The following is a 22,532-nucleotide window of genomic DNA, read 5'->3' as shown; positions in this document are numbered from 1 at the left end:
ATAAGTCAGAACAGACAGCTGAATGTAGATGGCGTTTGAGCATGAGTTTGACTAAGTTTCTTGTGTATGATAAGTTCAGATTTTAAATTTAAATGTAGTGTTTACTGGCTGTATTTACTTTGCTGTATCATGACACGACTTGCCCACAGTTTCTATCCTGATATGTCCCTGTCGTCCCCCACTGGGCATGACCTTCACTCATTGGCGTCTGAAGCCGTGTCCTGTGTTTCCCTTTTGTGCCGTCTCATAGGTCTGAATACACAACATGCTAAAATGTATCATGGCGAAGGTAAATAACTTAATAGATTTCCCACCCGGGGACCCTGGATGAATGGAAAATCTAAATATTCCATTGATGCTGAGAGCCATGACAGCCATGTAATTCCCTAAGCTGCCTCTGAAAGCCATAATATTCATATTCCTTCATAGCAATAAAACCATATTACCATATGAAGGCCATAGGATAATATTATTATCAGCCAGCTCTCTGTGTGTGTGCCTCTCCAGTGGCAGGGATCAGTTCAAAGCACAGCCCAAAGCATGGGTGTATGTGAGTGTGAAAAGGGGATAGTGTGTATTTGGATCTGTGACTGAGTGGGTGTGTGTGTGTGTGTGTGTGTGATCAACTCCCTGAAGCGACAGCTGCACGCCGAGTTCTTGAATGGGGAAAGCTTCTCTGTGATGACTACCAAGTGGCACACACGTCTCCTCAACCTCTTTTCTCCTATCCTTTCTTATTTCTTCTTCCTTATCTGTTGTCTCACTTTGTTTTTTTTTTTGCTTTTTTCTGTGATTGTATTCTGATGATATACTTATAAATCCATGTTTTTTGTTAGTCTTATTCTTCCACCCGCCTCTATCTTCCACTTTTACACACCCTTTTCATCCCTTTTTACACATGCCTCCCTTTTTTTATTAAAACTCTTTTATCCCTATGAACACAGAATCACAAAGACTGTTTTTTTTAGTAAAAGAGACACATCCGTAAAAACATCCCTTTTTAAGCATAAGAACAGAAGGACGATCAATGAAGGCAGGAATGGAGAAAAAAGTGTTGAGAAAAAAAAACGCATCAAATGGAACAAAAAAGGGAAACATTAAAACGGAGAAATAAAAGTTGGCAAGCAGAATGAAAAAGCATTAATAAGAAGTTATTAAGGAGAGGAAGCGGGAGTAAAAATATAGGGAAATCTGATGAAATTAAAGCGTCTATATTTAGCAGTGTTTCAGATTGGTGAAGCGTTTGATGTCAGAACCCCATTAGCTACAGCGGCAAGTATTTGGAGAGATCTTGCTGTATAAGACAAAGTGTGAGTGTGTGGCATTGAGGCAGAGATATATGGAGAGAGCGAGAGAGAGTGAAAGGGTGCGCCAGTGAGCCTCATGGCCTGTTGGCTTGCGAACTTCAAGGCCATGGAATCAGAGACCTTGTTCGTGTCAGGTTCAAACATAAGGGAGCACACGTATAAAGGTGAAAGAAAAAGCGGCACGTCAGATCACTGTTGTATGTGTTTTCTGTCTTTTCCCGTTCCTGTGCCTTTATTGAAATCTGCATGCTTACATCTTGCAGTCATCTCTAGCGTTGATCATTTTTCAAGGTCGACTTGGCTGTGCATGTTCCAGCATATCAAACAGATGATGATCAAACATCTTTCTATTCCCATGGCTGCCTTGGTTGTTCTTACAGTCCTGTCGTGGATATACTGTTGCAGCCTTTGTCATTGGTTTGCAACTTCTCTGAGTAATGAGTTTGTCTTTGTTTTTGTTTATATATTTAAATTCGGGGAATAAGAACAGAAACAAGTGTCACCTTGTTTGACTTTGAAACAGTACGGAGAGTAAAAAAAGAAGAGAATAATGTTCAATGAGCAGCTTGAGGTTGTGTTTTCTGACTATTTTATTGCAAAGAAACAGGCTCGTTGGCACTCATTGTTGTACATGCTTGGCCTTCAGCAGAAAGCCGACAAAAAGTTAAGGATATAAAAGAAGAGAGGGTGCCACAGGTCTACATACCCACAATGTACCTGGTTTGAGTGTTCACATGGGGGCTGTTTGCATGTAATTCTCTCAGTACACGTTTTTCTCATGATTCAACAGGATCAAGTTTAAATTGCAATTCTTCATTTCAGCATTATATTCATTCTGTAAATAACAGGTCTCCTTCAATGTAAAATACATTTAACAAGGTTACCATGGCTTGCTTTTTTTTGACAAGTCACTACAGAAGACCTGATCATGACCTTGCTCAGCTTTAGAATACAATAGATGTTTATTGCCATTTGCACAGGTACAGGACAGTACAGGTACATTGGAATTTTTGTGCATTTCTCCCTGAGTCAGCTCTACAAAAAAGTTAAAGTATATATAAAATAGGATAGCAATATAAAAAATAAAAAAATAGTAGAAAAGTAAAAAAATAAATAAATAAATAAAAGTTTTAGTAACAACTAAGTAAAAAAAAAAAAACAGTACAGGTTTATAGGTTATGCTAAAAGACATGTTGAGCTGGCATTTGGTATAAAACCTTTTTTGCGAGCAAAATAAAAAAATCTCTTTATATAGAAAAAAAAATCCTTGATTTACAAGTGCACCTAAACAACAAAGCTAGCATTAGCATTACCTGATAGCTCACATTTGCTAACCCATCACTCCTATTCGGCTCCACTCCAAAACTTCAAACATTCACAGATCGGCTTCAATAATCCAAGATGGCAATGGCCAAAAAGAAAAACTTGTTACTAGAATTAAGTTGTCCACAAACCAATGAATAATACACTGTCAATGATGGGCAATAAATATTTGAATGAAATAGAAATATTGGCATGGAAACACACTTTTGCTAATGTTTATTGCAAAAACTTGCTTTCATTGATAGGACAGTTGAAGAGAGTATGTATTGGGCCGAGTTGACGGGAAAACATGGCAGAGGGTTTGGGTTAAGCCCAATGCAAATTTTTTTTTTGCCTCTCTATAACGGGCTGTTCTACCCACTGAGCTAAACAGGCAATTTGCACAACTTTTTTTTTTTGATGGATTTTTTTTTTTTGGCTTTTTTTTTTTGGCCTTTCCTTAGAAATAGGACAGTGGATACAGTCAGAATTCAGGTAGAGAGAAAGTGGAGAATGAGAGCCACAGGTCGGTTTTGAACCCGGGCCGCCCACTTGGAGGACTGCAGCCTCCGTACATGGGGCGCAAACACTAACCACTAGGCTACCGACGCCTCTTATGCAACTGTTTTATTGGAAAAGTAACTACTGTTGAATTAAAACTGTAATGTTAGAGCAGGTTAATGAAGCAAGTTAAAGGCTTGATGAGTACAATTGTTTCCTTTCAAATGCTAATTGGTGTTCCATTAAGACTTTGGAAAACAAACAGACGGACATACAGTAACACAAAAGGTTAGACGCAGAACAGGAGCAGCTTCATAATCAGTATAAAAATAGAATTATTGATGCTCTGGGCTAATAATTATATCACACAGCACTGGTGGGAGTGATATGGAGGCTGTTGGAGGGAACAAAGAAGGGTGATGGGAAGTTGTGGATCAGGGCAGAAAAAGAAGAATAATGTAAGAGAGATGGCTCATACTGGGAAAGAACAAAAATGAGAGAGATGTAACGTTTATGATGTGCTAAATGTTGGTGTTAAATGTAACTACATGTTCATTTTTTACTATGACTGTCAACATGATTGGCATAATAAAGAAGATGCAGGGCAGCAGAGACCTGTGTGTGTCACAGTGTGTGTAGTTAATTTTACTGTAAACCAAAGGCCGCGGTTAGTATGACAATAGAGTGCAGCGCGACAAGCATTGATGCACTGTGCAAGCAGCCAAAATCACCTCATTATCTGCTGTACTGACAGGGAGAGGACAGAGTGTTAGAAAGAAAATACAGATAGGGACAGGGAGAAATAATGTGGATGACAAAGACACAAAAGGAGAGCAAGATTAATAGATTGAAAGAAACAGAACCGGAGACAGAGTGTGAAATGAAAGAGAGAGAGAAGCAAACGGAGAGAGGACAGGAGAGCGTCCGAGTCATGTAACAAAAGAGCCATTAGCAAATGCATGTTTCCCTTCTGCGCTCACATCCTTGAAAGATAGCATCATTGTTACTGTGTGTCGTGTGTGTGTATGGTGTATGGTGTATGCTCTGATCACAGCGGTGTATCAGTACCACATTGGAGATGGAGGGTTTGTCAGGGCAACTTTCCGTATCAACATTGGTTTGCCCATGTGGCAGGGTGTATTCTGTTTAAGCTACTTTTTGTGGTTTGGTGTATTGGCAGTGCAGCCTTGACAGAGATTGTACTGATGCGCCATGCAAAAAAAGAAAGGGCAAAACGATGTCTTTATATGACTTTGTGCAATCAGATATTGCTTACACTGAAAGCAAGAAGATCACTGTAGCATCAAAAGCCAATATTTGTTCAATTCAATTCAATTTACCGCAGCATTGCAGCAATTTCTAAGAGCTCTCAATGCCTTAAAAACGGAGAGAGCCAGTCAAGGCAGAGGGAAAGTTTGCGAGAGAGCACCAAATGGCATTACTGTGCAAAACCCTTCAATAATAGGGAGAAATAAAAATAAAATAAAGAAATAAACTGGGAAAGAGCAGTGATGCAGCAACAAGACATGTGGTATAATTTGGTTTTTCTGACCTTACAGCTGGCCCCAGGTCGCCTTCAATTTTCATTTCTCAGAGTAAGTCAGTGGCACAGTGGTAATTACAACTCCGAGGAGGCTATCTTGCGTGTCCTTGTCACAAAAAACTAAATGATCTACTGTATGCTGCTGATTTGCATAGCTTGCCAAAATCCTTGTATTTTCTGGCGGGCAGAACAACACACACCAAGTCTTTCCTCAAATTCCTCTGTAAAAAGACGGCCAACAAAGAGTGCATTGGGCTGTGAAATGACTAACTTTTCTAAGCCACTTGTCTTATGTTTGCTTTGCTTCTGCTGAGGGAATATTATTTCTTATTTGGTGGCACCTCTTTAGCTTCGTCTTCACTGCTGAAGGGTCATAGTAAAGGGTGTAACGGTATACGTATTCGTCCTGATCTGTCACGATTCTGACGTCATGGTTCAATGCATACAGTCATATGATGAATACGTCTGAGTGGCGAAAAAGGCAGTCACTCATGGAAGTATCCACTCCCCCAAATCCAGGTGGCAGTAATCCTCGTATTTTTTTGCCAACCACTATTACTATACCACTATAGCACAAAATCCAGAAGAAGATGAGTAATATAGCAAAACAAACACGGCGGAGCGAAAAGACATGTTTGCTTCCTTAAGTCTGTTGTGTAGGGACATTTCAGGGTTAGGGTTGCCACATGTTTTACACTCTGCCAAACACATTTGTATAGGAAACCTGACGCATGTATATGAAACTGTATTGATCAATACACAACTTTTCATTCCAAAGCAAGGCAGTGTCAGAAGTAATGTACTTCTTGAATAATGCCTGCTAACTGACTTGTAAAACACAGGATTATGTGTGTCACTGTGTTGGCCTGCTGTACACGGGGAATTTGTCTTTTCACAGGTGTTTACAGAGGAATACAATCAATGTGGTTGTAGCTGTATTTTATGGGGCAAAATAAAATTAGAAGAGATTCATTAGCAGACTGCAAATATGACTTTTCCAATTTCTCAATTCAAATGAAAAGCTCATATTTTTAAAAAGTCGTCAGAGGAACAATTCCATTCTGTTGTAATTAAAAACTGGGTTCACTTTAATTTTCAACTCGTGCAACACTTTGAAGAAAATATGTGAGGTAGAAAAATGTTTAGAGAACAAAAAAGAGGAAACTTTTATGAATCTAGTCTATTTGACCTTTATTTGACCAGGAAGTCCCTTAAGATTGATTTCTTATTTGAAGGAGACCTGGTAAAGACAGCACCAGTATACAGTGTAACATTAAAAACACATCTGCACACAGCTGCTAAGCACACAAGTGAAAGACTATATCCAGATCAAACATGGCAATTGCATTCCTCAGTTACACAGACTTTTTATAGGGCCTTGGATTTTTCCAAGGGGACTAAACTGCCAATTTAAATGTTAAAATATCTGCACCTTATGCTAAATCCAAGTGAAAAGGATGAAAACTATTTTTTTCCAGACCAGTGCAAACCTTTGAAAGCTTGTGAAGAAGCCAATCGGTGTTATTTAGCCGGAAGCTACAAGAGGTCTACAACATTACATATTTATGATGGGACTTTACTCAGCTCAGCATAAAAACGTCATAAACATGTCGGATTATGTCCACTTAGACCAAGTGATGGCCAGCCTACAAATGTGAAAAGCAAAGAGCATGAGAGTCTGTTAGTTATAAATCAAAACCTAGTTTGGAACAAAGAATCTAAAAGGTGGAGAGTACAAGACACAGCATGCATGTAGACATCTTATCTATAGTCTTAAAAAATGTGGCCTGCACAAGATTTTTATGGCTAACATGTTATAGCTATGATGGCATTCTTTAATCCCTATCTGTGTGAACAGATGTGTTTTACCTAAGGATTGGGAATGAGTCCTGGAAAAGGTCAAGTTGGAATAAGGAAGTCAGCTCTCTGAAAGATATATCGCCCTGTTTCTGAGGTTAGAGCTGAGGTAGCTGCTCCTCTGCCAAGAAGCAGAACTAACACACTTTTTTTTTCTCCATTGATTTCAAAAGGGGAGCAGCACACCTCCCAGGCTATAATAATACTGCTCCCCAAAGAGAAAATGTCTGCTCTCTTGTCCTCCTACACAGGAAGGTCAGGGTCAGCCACAGAACAGCACGGCTGGAGCCAACAGGGATTGGCTCTCTTGTTTGAGGACACTTTGGCGGGGCACATCATTGCTGGCACAGGGGTTTGCCCCCCCGCCCCCGCTTCCCCCCTACCCTGCTGTCTGCTCCAAGTGTGTGACAAATGAAAATTAGAACAAGTTGTGGGAGAGAAAGGTTAAAAGAAGCTTATCCATGATTTTTGTTGGGTTTCTCCCGGGGCCTTGAGAAATGTACTTTGAGCTACCACAGTGTTGATGTTCAGACCAAAGTCGGAGCCAGTTTGAGCACTTCAATGTCAGACAAACACTTCTAATAGAAAATGTCCACCAAAAATATCTCATGAATCATACGTTTCATCAAGATTTTGCTCAAATGTTTCTGTAAATAAGAGCACAAGCTGGCTCATGTAAACTTAATTTGAAAGTTTTAAATAGTCTTTGTACGATCAAAAACTTGTTTTACACTGTCGTTCCTATTTTCAAATCAAATCATAAATACAGTTAGTTCCCAGTAGTGCAGAAAAACATCTAAAGCTTGATTAAAAAATTATAGATGTTGACATAAAATATTATAGATGTTGATGTTTGCTCAGTTGTCACAGGGATAAACTTGTTGATTTGTTGGCCCAGTGGCCGTGTATGAAAGTATGTGTTTTACTGATGATCTAGAAATATGACAGAACGTTTGATTAAAGGCTGGAGAGGGGAGCCTGATTCAGCAATTTTTGCTACTTATTCTGTGTCAGGAGTAAATACCCAGTTAACCTACTGTATAGCACAATTAACAGTGCAGCACTGTAGAAAACGGGTTGTTTTTTTAAGTTGTGTTTTAACTTGTTTATTTACCAGAAAAGGTGGAGAGTAAAATAAAAGTGGCCTTGAGCACTGCTTTACTGTCAGGCGACATGACCTCACTGCAGACAGTTTGGACTGTGGTCTACCGTCTTGTATGGTAGTTGATGTCTTTTTTCATTTATGGTGCCATGCTCTGGGTGCAAGGTAAATTCCCCAACGGGGCAGTAAAGGCCTTTTAATTCAACTTGCTTCAATACTTAAATCACATTATCACAGGTTATTCCAATGATGTATGCAATGCTCTGTTGGTGCCCTAAAGAGCCTGCTGCAAAATTCCCTCAGATGTGAGTTTTAGAATCATGACACAGCCAAACATGTTTAACCCCATGTGATAAGGGACTCTGGATATAGCCTGGGAGTTCCTTAAGGGTCCCCCAGATTATGTAGAAAGTTACAATTAGACAAAATGGTTGTATTTGTTTTTTTAATTTTTTTTAATTTTTTTTTAAACGTGCCCATGTAAAAGTGACTCTGAGCTTGAGTCCTGGCAGCACATTAGGGTTGTTGTTTTGTTTCGAAAGGACAAGTGGGTGCAATATGTATCTTGGACAAAAATAAAGTATGCTCCACTACACTGTTCCTGCACTTTTTTTGCACCACAAACGCGTGCAGTCCCTCTCTGACGGAAACACTCCACATTCATTACTTGCGAGTTCTCCGAACCAATCTTGCACTTTCTCACAGCCCCCACACACACACTCTCACAACACCCCCTCAACCATAACACACACATACACACACAAAAAGATATTCTTCCCACCTCTTCACTGTTACCATCTGTGTGCCATTGGCTGTTGCTAAGTTACAGGCCCCCACCAAAGTTTAATGCAGCCAATAAAAGCTTTGCCTTCACCACTGGTTTTTCGAATGAAACTCCATTCTGTACGAGCACCTTTTTTCTGCTTTAGGTTACAATTACCATTTTTTGTAATGGTCTGCACCTGTCTATTCACTTAATTTAACAGTAATGCATTTTTTTATTTTTTATTTTATGAATTTTACTTTCCCTCCATCTATTCCAAGAGTGTGCCATAGTGAGGTGTAATTATTGAGAAAGTCAGACAGGAATACCCAGAGGTAGATCAACTTTTGTTTTGGTTTACTTAAATTTAACATATTTGTTTATGTGACAGCAGAAACTCTTCCATTTCACCTTTCTGACAGTATAATACCGAGATTAAGCTGCAGCACAGCTTGTACACTTAAAGCCCAACACAGGGATACAGTACATATATACACATGCGTGCGCGCGCACACACACACACACACACTAACACACTGAAACCTAATTTGAATTAACTTTCAGTGTGTGTATTTTTGTACTGTACAGTATGTTTGTGTGTGCGCAGCAGATGGATGATCCTGCTTTCGAGGTCCTTAATAACCCAGGGTTCTTACTGCAGAAAGAGATGGTGCATGTACACACACACAGACACACACACACACACACACACACACATATCCATGGTATAATGTATGTGTTAAAACAGTTGCATATGTGCAAATGTAAGGGAGGCAAATATGACACGCCCTCGGAGAGCACGTGTGCACATGTTCCTGAAAACATGGTCATGCTCTCACACAGATACAGTCAATTATACACATAAGGCACTCCGCAGTGGTTCTGCAAGGAAGCTGACAGGGTAATCCATCTCCATTGTGAGGTGCAGTGTACTCTGGGAAAGCAGGCTGGACACTGCATAAGTATGGGGCCAGAACACACACACACACACACACACACACACACACACATGCACGCACGCACACAAATGCAGACATGGATGAATTGCTGCTACTGAGTGCAAAGATCACATCATTGGATTATTTCCAATTATAATGTAATGAATGATAGCACACAGAAGTAGGCTGAAGGTGATACAGCAACAATATATCAACTATGGCTGAGATAAAAGAGGAACATATCAGTATTTATGTTCTATACATCTGATTTATTCTGTGTTGAATGCAAAATTTAAGAGAAAATAGTCGATTTTATACGGAATCGATGCTGGTCGTAAAGCATCCACATGCTGTAGGATTCCAGTAGGAACACGTTGGTCTAAAAACCACACCTCTCAAAATCAAGTATTCCTTGCAATTTGATCCAACTTCATTTACAAATCCCACCATTTCTCACAGAGAGACACAGCCAACTTTGCTAAATATCTCCAGTTAAAGGTTGCATTTGGACACACTCATTATGACTGCCATCTGTTATTTTGTTTGTTGGTAATGCAAGAACTCAAATCATCCAAAAGAAAAGTGCTTTTGTTTCCAGGCTATTCAAATTATATGATAATATACATGTTGTTATCTTCACATCATGCATATTCTGTATAAATCAGATGATATGGACATTATGGTAATACATAGAGTAACGTATATTTTTTCATGTTAAGAGAGTGCCAACTCAGCAGGGGGCAAGTCTTTCTGAATGTGAGATCAAAGGTTGCCAGACAGAGAGTACAAATTGTCACCAGAGGCCTATACAGTCAATTAGATGCTTTTGAAATCCATAACATCACATAGCCTGGATTTGCATGGAGAAAATACGGGCCTTGATTCTAAAGGTATCTTTCAATGGCCAATCAAGGCAGAAAACCAGATGACATTTGCTCACTCATAGATCACAATCATGGCTTGTTAAGCCAGGGATAGCAAACTGTGGTGAGTGAGGGGAGGGGCACGGGGGAGAGAAGCTGAACTCATATCTGGAACTTTGGATGTGATTTGAAAAATGATTCTCATAATCCCATCAGTCTGCGGTATTAGCAGAGCATGTGGGTCATACCACCAGGTGACCAAGAGTGTCTCCCACAGGACATCGCTGTTCCTTGAAAATGTTTTTTTTTTTGCCTGTCTAGACTAACTGAGTTGAACTGTGTGGAGCAGCTTAAGAAATATAAAACTAAGGCTACACCCTGAGTATTTCCTTATGTCTTTAAACCATAGTAATTATCCTCCTACTTTTCACCTCATTATCTTCTAACTCCCTGAATATTTCTTCCTCATTTACTGCTACTACCGCCTGTATTATTTCCCCTTTCTGTCTTCCGACTTTTGCAGTTTTCTGTGATCATTTCTCTTCAGTCTTTCATTCTTCTTTTACCTCCATTCCTCTTATAAGCCTATTTACTGTGTGTGTGTGTGTGTGTGTGTGTGTGTTGCTTATTTCTCAGAGGGGGATTTTGCTAAATGTTTTTGTTTTTAAGTTCCTTTCTTCTGATATCTGCTCATCTAAATCTTACCACTTCTCAAATTTAGCTTTTGATCTAATATTCTTTAATGTGAACGCTATAAACATTGCTGCTGTCTTATTTTTTGTTTTTTTCTAAGTCATTATGTATGCAACTAAATAAAGGAACGGTACCTGGCTTTAGGGCTTGTTTTATCACATCTTGTTCTTTTTGGCATGGAGAGCACAGCCTTTATCAGAGGAAATTATGCTCTGATCCGAAGGTGACTCAAGCCCATTGGTGCTTCAAACAGGGTCCTTCAAACACTGAAGCATTACAGTTTGCTGTATTTACTATAAACACATTAGCAAAGACGCATTCTTGGGTGCATTGATTGGGTGTGAAGTAGTGAAGAAATATAGAGTAAGGAGCTCAAGGGGCTGTCTTTAATCTTCACAGGTAGAGTCGATATGACCTGTGAAGGATATTTTTCCCTGTGAAAATGGAGTTGGGGTGTCTTTGGAGAGTTGGCTGAACACTGGTTTCTACAGAAGTCTACAGTATTTATGGAGGTGAAAGGACTTTAAATTGTGCTCCTGTGTTACTTTCCTCCAAAGCAAAATCACCTATAACTGTGTTTCAAGTCGCTTCTGTATCTCTTGCCTTTTCTTTCCAAAACTAATGACCATTCTCTTTAAAATAGTACAACAAAACCCCAGCACATATAGCAATAAAGCTTTCATGTCTGCAACAATATCTGCCATAAACACATTGCAAATAAACTGCCTGGCAGAAGCTGATTGATTCATAAATGCAAAGCAGAGATCAAACTGTCAAGCAATACAAAAAGACTGTCAGTATGTGTTTGTGCCTTACTTTTCAAGATAATCATATAGAGACATACACATTTGTCTTTGCTGGAGACATCTTCAATGCTTTTCTGAAAGCTTTAACACTCACTTGTAGACAATGAATGTCAATGCAATGGATCCCTGTGTAATTACTGCAACAGGATGGTGTATGCTGTCTATTACATCTAACCTTCAGACATGAATGACATATACTGATTTCAAATTAGCACAATGAGTATCTAAATAGAATACAGATAGATTACATTTATTTGCAATGGTTTTACTGGGCTAATGCGATGATGCAATGCAATGTGCTATTCATTTATGCGCTAAAACTAATGTTTCAGCTCTTTTTTCAGGGTTCTACAAACTGGCAACTTTCTCAAGACTTGCTTTTCTTTGTTTTCTTTTAGTTAAAGCTTTCTTAAATCATCATGCAAAATTACAAATTTTCAGATTCCAAATCTGCAGTTGAGTTTGTGTTGGCTTGGAATGATATGGTATTTCAGGCATCAGTCAGCAAGCTTTAATATAGTTAGGTGCTGAAACTCAATGTTGTTGAAACTCAAGGTACTGAAGTGGCTACGGATGCTTACCCACTGGCCAAAACTGGTGCCACCCGTCTCAGCATTACCCAACATACACTAGAAAGTGGAATCAGAAGTGGGAGGTTTCCCTAGATGATACCAAATAGGTTTTCTGATTTATGAGCTGTAACTAGGTTTGACAGTGGGTTCCTTGGAGACCCCAGTTGTGTTTGGCAGAAATTGGTACTGAGTGGGTTTCTTTTTTGGCATAATGTTTGGCCACCAAGATATGTTGCTGCATAATAAGTGCAGTGCCCCATGACTTTGATCTTACAAAGACAAAGTTTGTTTTATGGTGGCCAGAGATAGGTTTAACATAGCAGTGTACTTCAGGCAGAATTGTGTTTACCACTGTGGTAGTTCTAATTTTGACCAATGTGACCCACATAACTTTGCCCCTACTGTATGTCACCCACATACAGTATGAAGCAGAAAGCCCTTTTCTCATGTACACTTTATATGACCAATAGCTTTATTAACAAAACCAAAACAAATTGATGGATACGCCTATCATGGGCTGTCATTAGAACCAGTTAAGTCAAAGACAAGTTAAAACACATTGCAGTGGAGGCAAACTAAGACCAATTTTGCTTTCACTTCAGTCAATACTCATGCTACGAAATGGAAAGTCTTGTTCAGGGATGTAGCTTACTGTAAAACTGTGAACTTGGTTGGTCGAATATTTACCCATGTGATATTATTGATTATTGATTGAGATTTTCAGATATTTTTATGCGATTTTTGTTACTTCACATTTATACCATCTGTCCCCTGGCAGTGGCTGGTCCAAACTGGGGGAGCTACATTGAGCTATAGGACAGAACTGCCAAGCTTTTTACAATGACCACAATGGCCCAATTTGACTGGTCCAAAGGTCAGACAGCACGGGACCTGTTTTTGTTGTTGTTGTTGTTGTTGTTGTTGTTGTTGTTGTTGTTGTTGTTGTTGTTGTTGTTGTTTTATTAGCTATCCATAGTTGAACAAGCATGCCAGTGAGTAACAGTGGGTGGATGATTGACATCATCCTCACTGAATTACTCAAAATACCTAAATGTCCATAATTGAATAGCCTCCAAAACACACATAGTCTGGATGCGTGGGAGAACCAAGTCAGGTGTGCCTAAATGTGTTAAATAGAAGAGCTATTATGCTGTAGATGCAGACTGTACACTGGAAAACGGGATGAGTGGGTGGTCCAAGTGAAGGATGTATGCGTTTCAAATCACCTTAGTACCAATTGCTGCCATGCAAACACATTAGAGATTATTGACAATACAGCCCTCATCAAATGAGTGAGATGAGGTGATGGATAGATGATGAAGGGTAAAACACAAAGTAAGCACAGCTTGAGAGATGAATAAAGGGAAGAGGGTGCAAGATGGATGTTAATGAGAACAGTATGGAAATGAAAATAGCAAGGTTGTTTGGGGGAGATTAGCAATCAGAATGACATTCTCGTTAGGAAAAGTGATACATAAACAAAGATTTTGAGAAGGGGACAAAGGGAAGAATAGCGGAGAGGTAGGTCAGAAGACAGTAACAACAGCCAAATGAGGGTTGAGGGACAGAAATTGAGAAAAATGACTCGGGATGAAAGAAAATCCATTAGTTACAGAGGATGATGGACAGCTATGGACTAAATTAAAAAATAGCAAAGTTAAGAGGGCATGGATGGAGTGACAAGGAGATTGGAATATATATTATATGGGAAGGTCTGTTGTACATGATATATTCGCATGGGTATGAAAATAGGTATGATTGAGTGAGTATAGAGTGAATAGAGATAGACCTGAGTATGACTGAGAAACAGGTGAATAATGTGTTATATGAGGGAAATTGGATGGGAATCTAAAGCTCAGGGAATCATCAAGAAAAATGGAGAGACATATGTTGAAAGACAGACAAAATTGTTGAAGTAATACGATGGAAAGGCTGTTAGGAGATCTGAAGTGTGTGTGCGTAAGTTATAGCTTATCATTGTTTCTGCTCTGCGCTCCACAGTGTGGGAGGATGGAGAACATGAAGTATCAAATAACAGCATGTCTATTATTACCTGGCTCATAAGATTGCATCCATTTTTGTTTGTTTGTTTATTTATATACTCTGCAGATTCGCTTTACTGGATTGTAAGCAGGGAAATGAAGATAAAGAGGATAGCAACACTGGGTATTTTTATCGTGTGATGCTGTAGTATATTCCCATCCTTTGATAAAATGTTCTGTTAAGGGTTTTTTTGGGAATATCAAGGGAGCAGCGTAGTAGGGAAGTACTGTTCATGGGGCTTCTATTGAATACAAGCTCAATGCCATTGATTGGCCTGGTGGTCAAACTCAGAAGGCTAATATACTGCTGCCCACTGGTACACACATGCATCACGCCATGGGTTTTGAGTCGTGTCTGTGATGTACAAAGACTGGGAGATGGTTTCATATTTAGCCTCCTGGTTTATCTGTGATATGGTTAGTTAATATATTACAACATGTGCAAAAAAGGCAAGTCAGTCCACAAAGAGTAGTTGACCATTTGAATTGGTATTTGTGATAAATTCATGTTGTCCAGGTAAATTTATTTGACCTAATGTACAACCTATTTTTGCAAGTTTCAACTCAAAGCTGTTTCTTTTTTTTTTTTGTTTTCTAGACATTTTAGAGAAGGAAAATAAAACCCCATTTAAGTTATTGAGGTTCACACCCATGACAAGCCTTCAATAGCTACTATAGTTGAATCAGACAATACAATAAAATACAAGATTGAATACCATGCACAGCCGGCTGCTTCAACATTTGTTTTATTAAAGATGCAATTTTGCCTCTAAAGTTATCCTTTAGTCTGTTCTACAACTTCATATCTCAGACAGTGATCAACATCTATTACAATCCTAAATGGGACACTCAAGTTGCTGCTTTTTGTCAATTCTTTTGGGACGACATGTTTAATTTGAATAAGGTGCGAAGTGAGGAAAGTTGGAGGTGAACCGATGTAAATTTGAAAGAAATATTTGACAGTTTTTGATGAAATGGTGTCAAATTGTGTATGTCTCCTGAGTGCCAAGTGTTTCCATGCCCAGCACTCCTGCTTATTTGCACTACGCATAGTAAACAACGGCTCTAGAATACTCAGAGGTGTTTGTATTTGGTAAGACAAAGGGAGTCATCACATTTCAGGCTACAGACAAAACACAAAGCTGCAACTTTTTTCATGACCTTTAAAAAGCCTTCAGTATACAAACAACTGTAGATAAGAGATACAAGCAAGGCACAGAATACAAATCTATTTGGTTTGCTGGAATGATTACCTTACTCTGAACTAAAACAGGATTCTTTCGCAATTCTTGCAGACTGTACACCGAAACTGAATTGACCATTAGCACTCCACACCTACATTGCATATCCCCAAAATATGAAAAAAGCATCAGTAAGGAAAAGTACCCATGTGTGCCTCTGTCATATGCCAGCTCATCATGTATTATACCCCACTTTCATACTGCATTTGATATTTCAGTACAGCTTTGAGAAGTTCAATGTCTGTTCCTCAAACTCATCTTCCACGTTTTTAAATTGTATACTAGTACTGGAACAAGTTGCAGAAATGGTAAATAAATATCTGAAGTGGTTTAGCAAAAATCACATCATTTTATGTACTTTACACCACCAACAATATTGCACTATTAAAGGTTAGTTTTTGTGTTTTGAAGTGCTTGGGTATAATTGCTTAAATTTGTAAAAGGCAAATAAATAAAAAAAGATGCACTCTGTTTTTCATAACATAACAAAAAAAAATGAGAGAGGAACTATTGCTTTCAATTTTGCCCAGCATGAAAAGGCAGTGAAAGCAGTTTGGTACATTATACAAGACCACAGTGTGAGATTTGATCTCACATTACTCCTTTAATGTCCCCTGCATCACGGCTGGAGTCGAGATATTATAGCTCACTGCCAGCTGTTTGTCAGCTATAAAGCCCTGAGGCAAATTGTGCTTCTGAGCAATACAAATAATTATTGAATTGACCTAAGTTACACAGACATTAACAAGCTCAGTGTATTGTGGTAAGCAGACTAGCCAACTTACAATGCTACAAAGATATGGGTTGATCCGTATTATTTAGATAGTTCCTGTTTTAAAACGTCTTTTCACTAAAGGTAATAACAAAATAAAAACATGTTGTTCCAGGTGCATTGAAATTGTCATTTAAGATGATATATTCAAAGAGTTTATTTCTTTTGTGACTGATCTAGTTTCTCTGCAGATCAATCGTTGCACCCTGGTTTTCTACTCTCTGCCTGTTGCTTTCTCCGTAGTGACACAAGCTTTGTATCGCCTTCAATTAATTGCTCGTTTCATCCTGTCTTTCAGTTGCCCTGTTCCCAGTGGAGGATAATGGAACGGCTTTGGATCTCTTTGCTGTTGCTGGCAGCAGCATGCAAGGGGCAGCCGTGTCCGAAACGCTGTATGTGCCAGAGCCTCTCGCCATCGCTTGCTATCCTCTGCTCCAAAACAGGCTTGCTGTTTGTTCCTGCTGCCATTGACCGACGCACAGTGGAGCTACGGCTTCAGGAGAACTTTATAACAGGTGACATACCTGCCAGTTTCTACAATGTTTTATTTCACTGGAAATAAAGGCAGGGCTTGGGGACAAGTTTTATGATTTTGTCACACCATTATAATATATATTTACTGTCACCATCTACAGATGAATACAGGGTTTGATGTACGGTTGATAAAATGCTTTGATATTGATCAGCAGAAGCATTGGCAAGTGAATAGTTACATTGTTATAGCAGATGTGCAACCGATGATTGGACAGGTTTAATACTACGGGAATTTGAAGGACACATTGGATGCACTAAGTAGAGTGATTCAGATGTATATAAAGCAACATGCTATAGGTTTTAAAATCAGCTATAATAATAGTACATTTTATTTAAAGACGCCTTTCAAAAACTCTGAAGGTCACCTTACAAAGCAGAGATAAAAACAACAAAGTAAAAACACATTGATAAAATTAAGATTAAAACGCAAATGTACAGGACGTAGAGGATTTATGAGACCGGATGTAGAGCTACTGTATATACACAACACTTGGAAATTAATGTTTCCCTGGGTCACTTTTCTTTTTGGTTTGTCTCTACATGTTGTTTGTAATATTTCCCATGTCTCATGACATTAATTTTCAGATTTCTTTTTTTTTTTTTTTTTTACTTTTTGGGGGCCTTGTACTTCAGTCTACAAAATATTATTCATGCCTCATCATCTCCACTTCTCTTGGATACTTTGTGTGAAATGTACTTATTTTTAAGAACTGAAGTGTTGCTTCATCCGTTCTATTATAATCTGGATTCCTATTAGCTCTCACCAAGGCAGTTAAATAATCTTCCAAGGCTTGACATGAAAGAAATTATATCCTTCAGTCCGCCAAAACAAAAGACACACATCCTGAATAAGAGACGTCTTTCATATGGTCCAGAATGATAGAAAGTAAGACCATGAGCAATATCACCCTAATGCAGTAATTAAAGTAACACTGTTTTGTCCATTTCAATATCAGCACTACAAATGTGAAAAACAGAATATTCTCTATCTTATTTTGTAGAAAACCAGTATATCTCTGCTATCAATACATGTCCTTAGTGTATGTTGCTAAAAAGTACGTTTTGAATAAATACTCATTGGGTCCAGGCCCATAAGCTAGAGGGTAACTAGTAGGGATGCACCCATCCAATCCTGGAGTTGGATATGTCCAAGCTTTGTACTAATGTAATATCCTAGCAATTTAAGATTGACTTTATACAATTGACTTTGTGTTAAATCCATTCACTTTCAGCTGTCCGAAGAAAGGACTTTGCCAACATGACCAGCCTGCTACATCTGACCCTGTCCAGAAACACCATTAGTCAGATTCTCCCTTCAGCTTTCAGTGACCTGCGGCGACTCAGAGCCCTGCACTTAGACTCTAACAGAATAACTGTGATCAAGGTAAGACTGATGGAGGAATGCCTTGATGGATTGATGATGGTAAATTGATTTGAAAAGTCAAACAGAGCATTGGACTGATAAACAGATGAAGGATTCTCAGTTTAGACTGGGGACAGAGCTACAATGTAAGATAGCCTATTTATAACCTTATGGGAAAGATATTTGTGTGATGCTGATATTTGTATTTTAACTTTTTTATCAATTAGGATGACCATTTCAAAGGCTTGACGAACCTTCGTCACCTGATCCTGGCCAACAACCAGCTCCACGCCATAGCTCCCCATGCTTTTGATGATTTCCTGTCCACACTGGAGGATCTCGACCTTAGCTACAACAACCTTGCAGAGGTGCCCTGGGACACAATTGGGCGGCTAACCAATGTTAATACCCTAAATATGGATCACAACCTCATAGAAAATGTTCCCCAAGGCGTATTCACCAACCTACACAAACTAGCAAGGTAAGCGGATAAACAGAGTAAATTAATATGGAATGAGCAGATGATGTGTGCCAAGACAGATCCACGTACTAATTACATACAGACTAACTGTAAAGAACTCTGTTGATCTAATGATGATATGCCTGTCTCTTTCTCCCTCTCTCCTCTTGCCCATCCTTCAACTTCTCCCTACCTCCACTTTCACAGGCTAGACATGACATCCAACAAGCTAAAGAAAATTCCCCCGGACCCGTTGTTCCTGAGAATCCCAGTTTATGCCAAGTCCAGAGGCTCTCCCCTCACCTCCCTTGTGTTGAGTTTTGGTGGCAACCCTCTTCACTGTAACTGTGAACTTCTGTGGTTAAGGAGACTGACAAGAGAAGATGACCTTGAGACATGCGCCTCTCCACCCGACCTCAGTGCCAAATACTTCTGGACTATACCTGAAGAGGTGACGTTTTTTTTTTTTGTTTGTGGGATTGTGGGATTTCTTTCCAATATTATTGCAAGGGAATGGTCTGTCAATTTGAGAGGCGACTTTATGGTTTCACACTTACATTTTGTAAGGCTTTCCCTCAAAAACACACCCTGCTCTTAGATAGTCAGTGCTTGCTATGGAAATTGCTATGCCTGTATATTTCTTGGATACAATCTATACAAATGTGGTTCAAAGCACATGATGCAAAGGCCTTAAAGGTGTGTCCATCGACTTATTGCTGGTTAAAAGCTACACGATCTAGTTGAAAAGTAAAGTGCAGGGTACAAAGTGACTGCATTAGTTGTGTTTTGGACATAGTAACAATCAAACCGATCAGTGTCATCTCTTACTCCCTTTTCAAGTGTAATGTGGGCATTGCCTTTTTACACATTATATTTTAGCAAATATTCTTAAACAGACTTGACTGAGATTGACTCTTGTACTGTAGCTTCTCTCCCTCCACTTGCCCATGTACCCAATGAATATGCAGAGGCCACTGTATGAAATATTGTGATGCACAAATGAATTATGTCCACTGCAGCAATGCCTATGCTTAGTATTTGTATTGGGCATCATACAGTTCTCTGTAGGCCCATGCAGGGTTTGAGCAGGAATCTCCCAGAGGTGAATCTGGTGTAGGAGGAGGGAGGCCTGTGTGTGTGTCCTCATCCTCTGGTATTAACACAACAGTTAACAGCTCATGCTGCTTTGTGCTCTTATGAAGGCCCAGATCTGCCATGTCCTGTTCAACAAATCTGTCAAAATCCCCCAACATACTGAATGCCAGGTGTAGTGTTGACCGACAAAGCGTTCCCTGACTCATTGTAATCGTGCCCCATTTACATTAAAGAGTGTCCTGTTTTGTTGCACTACAGGTTTCAATGCTCTCAAACTGAAATGACATGCTTTCGAATAAAGGAAAGAAAAAAAGTAGTGGTCTTGTGAGTTCAACAAGACAGACCTTTGATTTAAATAGTATATTCAAGAAACATATTGTGATTGTGTTCAAAGTGTAACTCTTTTTTTTTTTTTTACCTTCTAGGAGTTTATCTGTGACCCACCAGTTCTAACCCGTAAGTCACCTCATACTGTAGCTATGGAAGGCCAGCCTGCAAGCCTTAAGTGCAAAGCGAACGGCGACCCAGAGCCAGAAGTCCACTGGATCAGCCCTGAGGGGCGACTTATATCCAATGGCTCAAGGTATTAAGATTTTTCTTTTCGACCTAAAGCCATGTTTGATTAATTATAGAACATTTTAGGACAATGGATTGTATCATTTCTTGACATTTTAAGGTATAGTATTAAGTAAGGAAACATATAACTTGACCACTGAGAGCCCTACTCAGCATTAAATTATGTCTGAATTCTGACAACCCATTGACAATTGCAAAAAAAGGGCTTGTGTAATGATGATACTCCAGCTCAGTGATATGAGCCAATGTGGCACCAAGTTAAAAAGACAGTGTGTCTCACAACTTTTGTCTTATTGGCTATAGTAGTAGGAGGACATAGGTATATGACTTGTCTTAGCCAATCCTAGATCAGAGGGGTATCACCTCATTCTCATATTTCCTTCTGGTAACCCGATTGGCTTACTCAAGTATGTTGAAAGATAATTTCCCAGCCCTTTAATTCCTTATCTTATTGATTTGGCATTTCTTATTGTATGTTCAGATTAATTCTCAGAAAATGCTGCTAAGTTTGTGAAGAACTTTTGTATATTTGGCAAATACAGCTTTGGGTTTTCTCTGCTATTTTGGATGAAGCCCACAACAGCAACATAGCCACTCAGCCTGGCAGTCATTGCATTGATTTTGGACAGAGTGTCTGGATGGATGCTTTGGCTGGAAGTTGGCATTAGCATCAAGTGCTGCAGGCAGCTATGCACAGGTGTTACTAAATGGGCAAATAAGGAGTACACTGATTAGTGATTAGCTCCTGTGTGGGTGACAGAGAAGGAGTGCTTGTGTAACCGTGATGTGAACTAGATAGGAGTTAAATTTAAAATCAACATTTTCTTCACAGAAGACAATAGTCTTAATTAATTCAACTAGATGTTGGGCGAGATGTGCTGGCCTGTTTTAAATACATTTCTGACTGCCAACCCAAGTATCAGCCTGCTCTCGTCAGAACTAAAATTGGATCTTAGCTCAGTGGCTAGGAGCCAACAGATGTGACTTTGAGGGGGAATATTAAAAATTAAAGATTAGAGGGAAAATAATTAAAGATGAAAAAGAAAATCTGCCTGAACTTATGTAAAGCACCCTGTATGTTTCTTACTTTGTTGTTGCATTTGAATTTTTGTTTATTTATGAACTATTATTTATATTATTATATATCTTGATTTGTTTCAGAACATTGGTTTTCCCCAATGGAAGCCTGGAGATCAATGTAACTTCCCTGAAGGATTCAGGAAACTTCACCTGCATTGCCTCCAACGCAGCGGGCGAATCAACAGGAAGGGTGGAGCTAGTTGTCACGGCGATGCCCCATCTGGCTAACAGCACAAGCCGTAGTCGAGACCCATCCTCGGAACCTGCCCCATCTGACATCTTAACTTCCTCCAAGGTTGCACTGCCTAACAATGAGACCAGAGGCGGAGACCGGAGGGTTTCATTGGTGGAACTGACAGGAAACTCTGCACTCATAAGATGGAGCAGTCAGACTCCTACATCTGGAGTCAGAATGTTCCAGGTCCAGTACAACAGCTCTGGAGATGACACACTAGTTTACAGGTCAGTCAATCTATGCTGTCAAATTATTAATTGTCTCTGAGTTGAATTTGTTGTCTGGTATCTTTGGTGACATTTGCTTTTCAAGGCTCATTAGTAAAAAGCATTTGCCTACTTATGTGTGAGATAATCTGGAGACATCAGCCTCTGCTATGTGAATGGGAGTAGATAATAGATGGTACAAGTGGAAATTAGCCAGTCATCCAGTTGTAAAAGTCTAATCAACTGAAATTATAATAACATCTGTAGTGGGAGACATCCATTGTTGGGTTTCACTGAATGCTTGGTGACCTTTTCCAAATGTGATGTAGCTTTTGAACAAGTTTTAATGCTTGTCTGTCCGTTTGGTACAGTGCTACGTCGATCTGCTAATGTTGTTGTTGAATTTATTCATCTCTGGCATGAAAAGTACGGCTTTATGAATTTCCTTTTTTTTCATGTTCTGTTGGGTTTGACTTCATTAAGATTTTCAATGACTTCTCCTTTGTACTTTATTCCATTTGACTGACTAGTCTCTGTTCAATTTGGGCAACATAAAACAAATCATGTTGAGTAATAGATCTCAACCAAACAAGTGAGTTTTCTGCTTTGTATGCACACATGTGTAACTCCAAATATGAGTAAAAAGGCAAATAATTCCAATAGTTTTTTTAAAGAACAGTT

General features: G+C 39.2%; 1 protein-coding gene across 3 annotated transcripts in view; it reads left to right on the top strand.

Moving 5' to 3' along the window:
- The window catches only part of zgc:172282 (leucine-rich repeat and fibronectin type III domain-containing protein 1-like protein), a 174,798-nt gene that overhangs the window by 83,555 nt on the left and 68,711 nt on the right, over positions 1-22,532 (top strand). For all 3 annotated transcript variants that reach the window (XM_061046433.1, XM_061046432.1, XM_061046431.1), the window contains exons 3-8: positions 16,601-16,817; positions 18,069-18,220; positions 18,427-18,680; positions 18,867-19,110; positions 20,180-20,337; positions 21,492-21,872. In XM_061046433.1, coding sequence (XP_060902416.1) covers positions 16,625-16,817; positions 18,069-18,220; positions 18,427-18,680; positions 18,867-19,110; positions 20,180-20,337; positions 21,492-21,872 — 1,382 coding nt within the window. In that variant the 5' untranslated portion in view covers positions 16,601-16,624. The remainder of the gene's footprint in view (positions 1-16,600; positions 16,818-18,068; positions 18,221-18,426; positions 18,681-18,866; positions 19,111-20,179; positions 20,338-21,491; positions 21,873-22,532) is intronic.

The sequence above is a fragment of the Labrus mixtus genome, chromosome 9, assembly GCF_963584025.1.
Source record: "Labrus mixtus chromosome 9, fLabMix1.1, whole genome shotgun sequence".
Lineage (NCBI taxonomy): Eukaryota > Metazoa > Chordata > Actinopteri > Labriformes > Labridae > Labrus > Labrus mixtus.
Note: the sequence above shows the minus strand (reverse complement) of the source record. Positions and strands in the feature narration are given on the sequence as shown.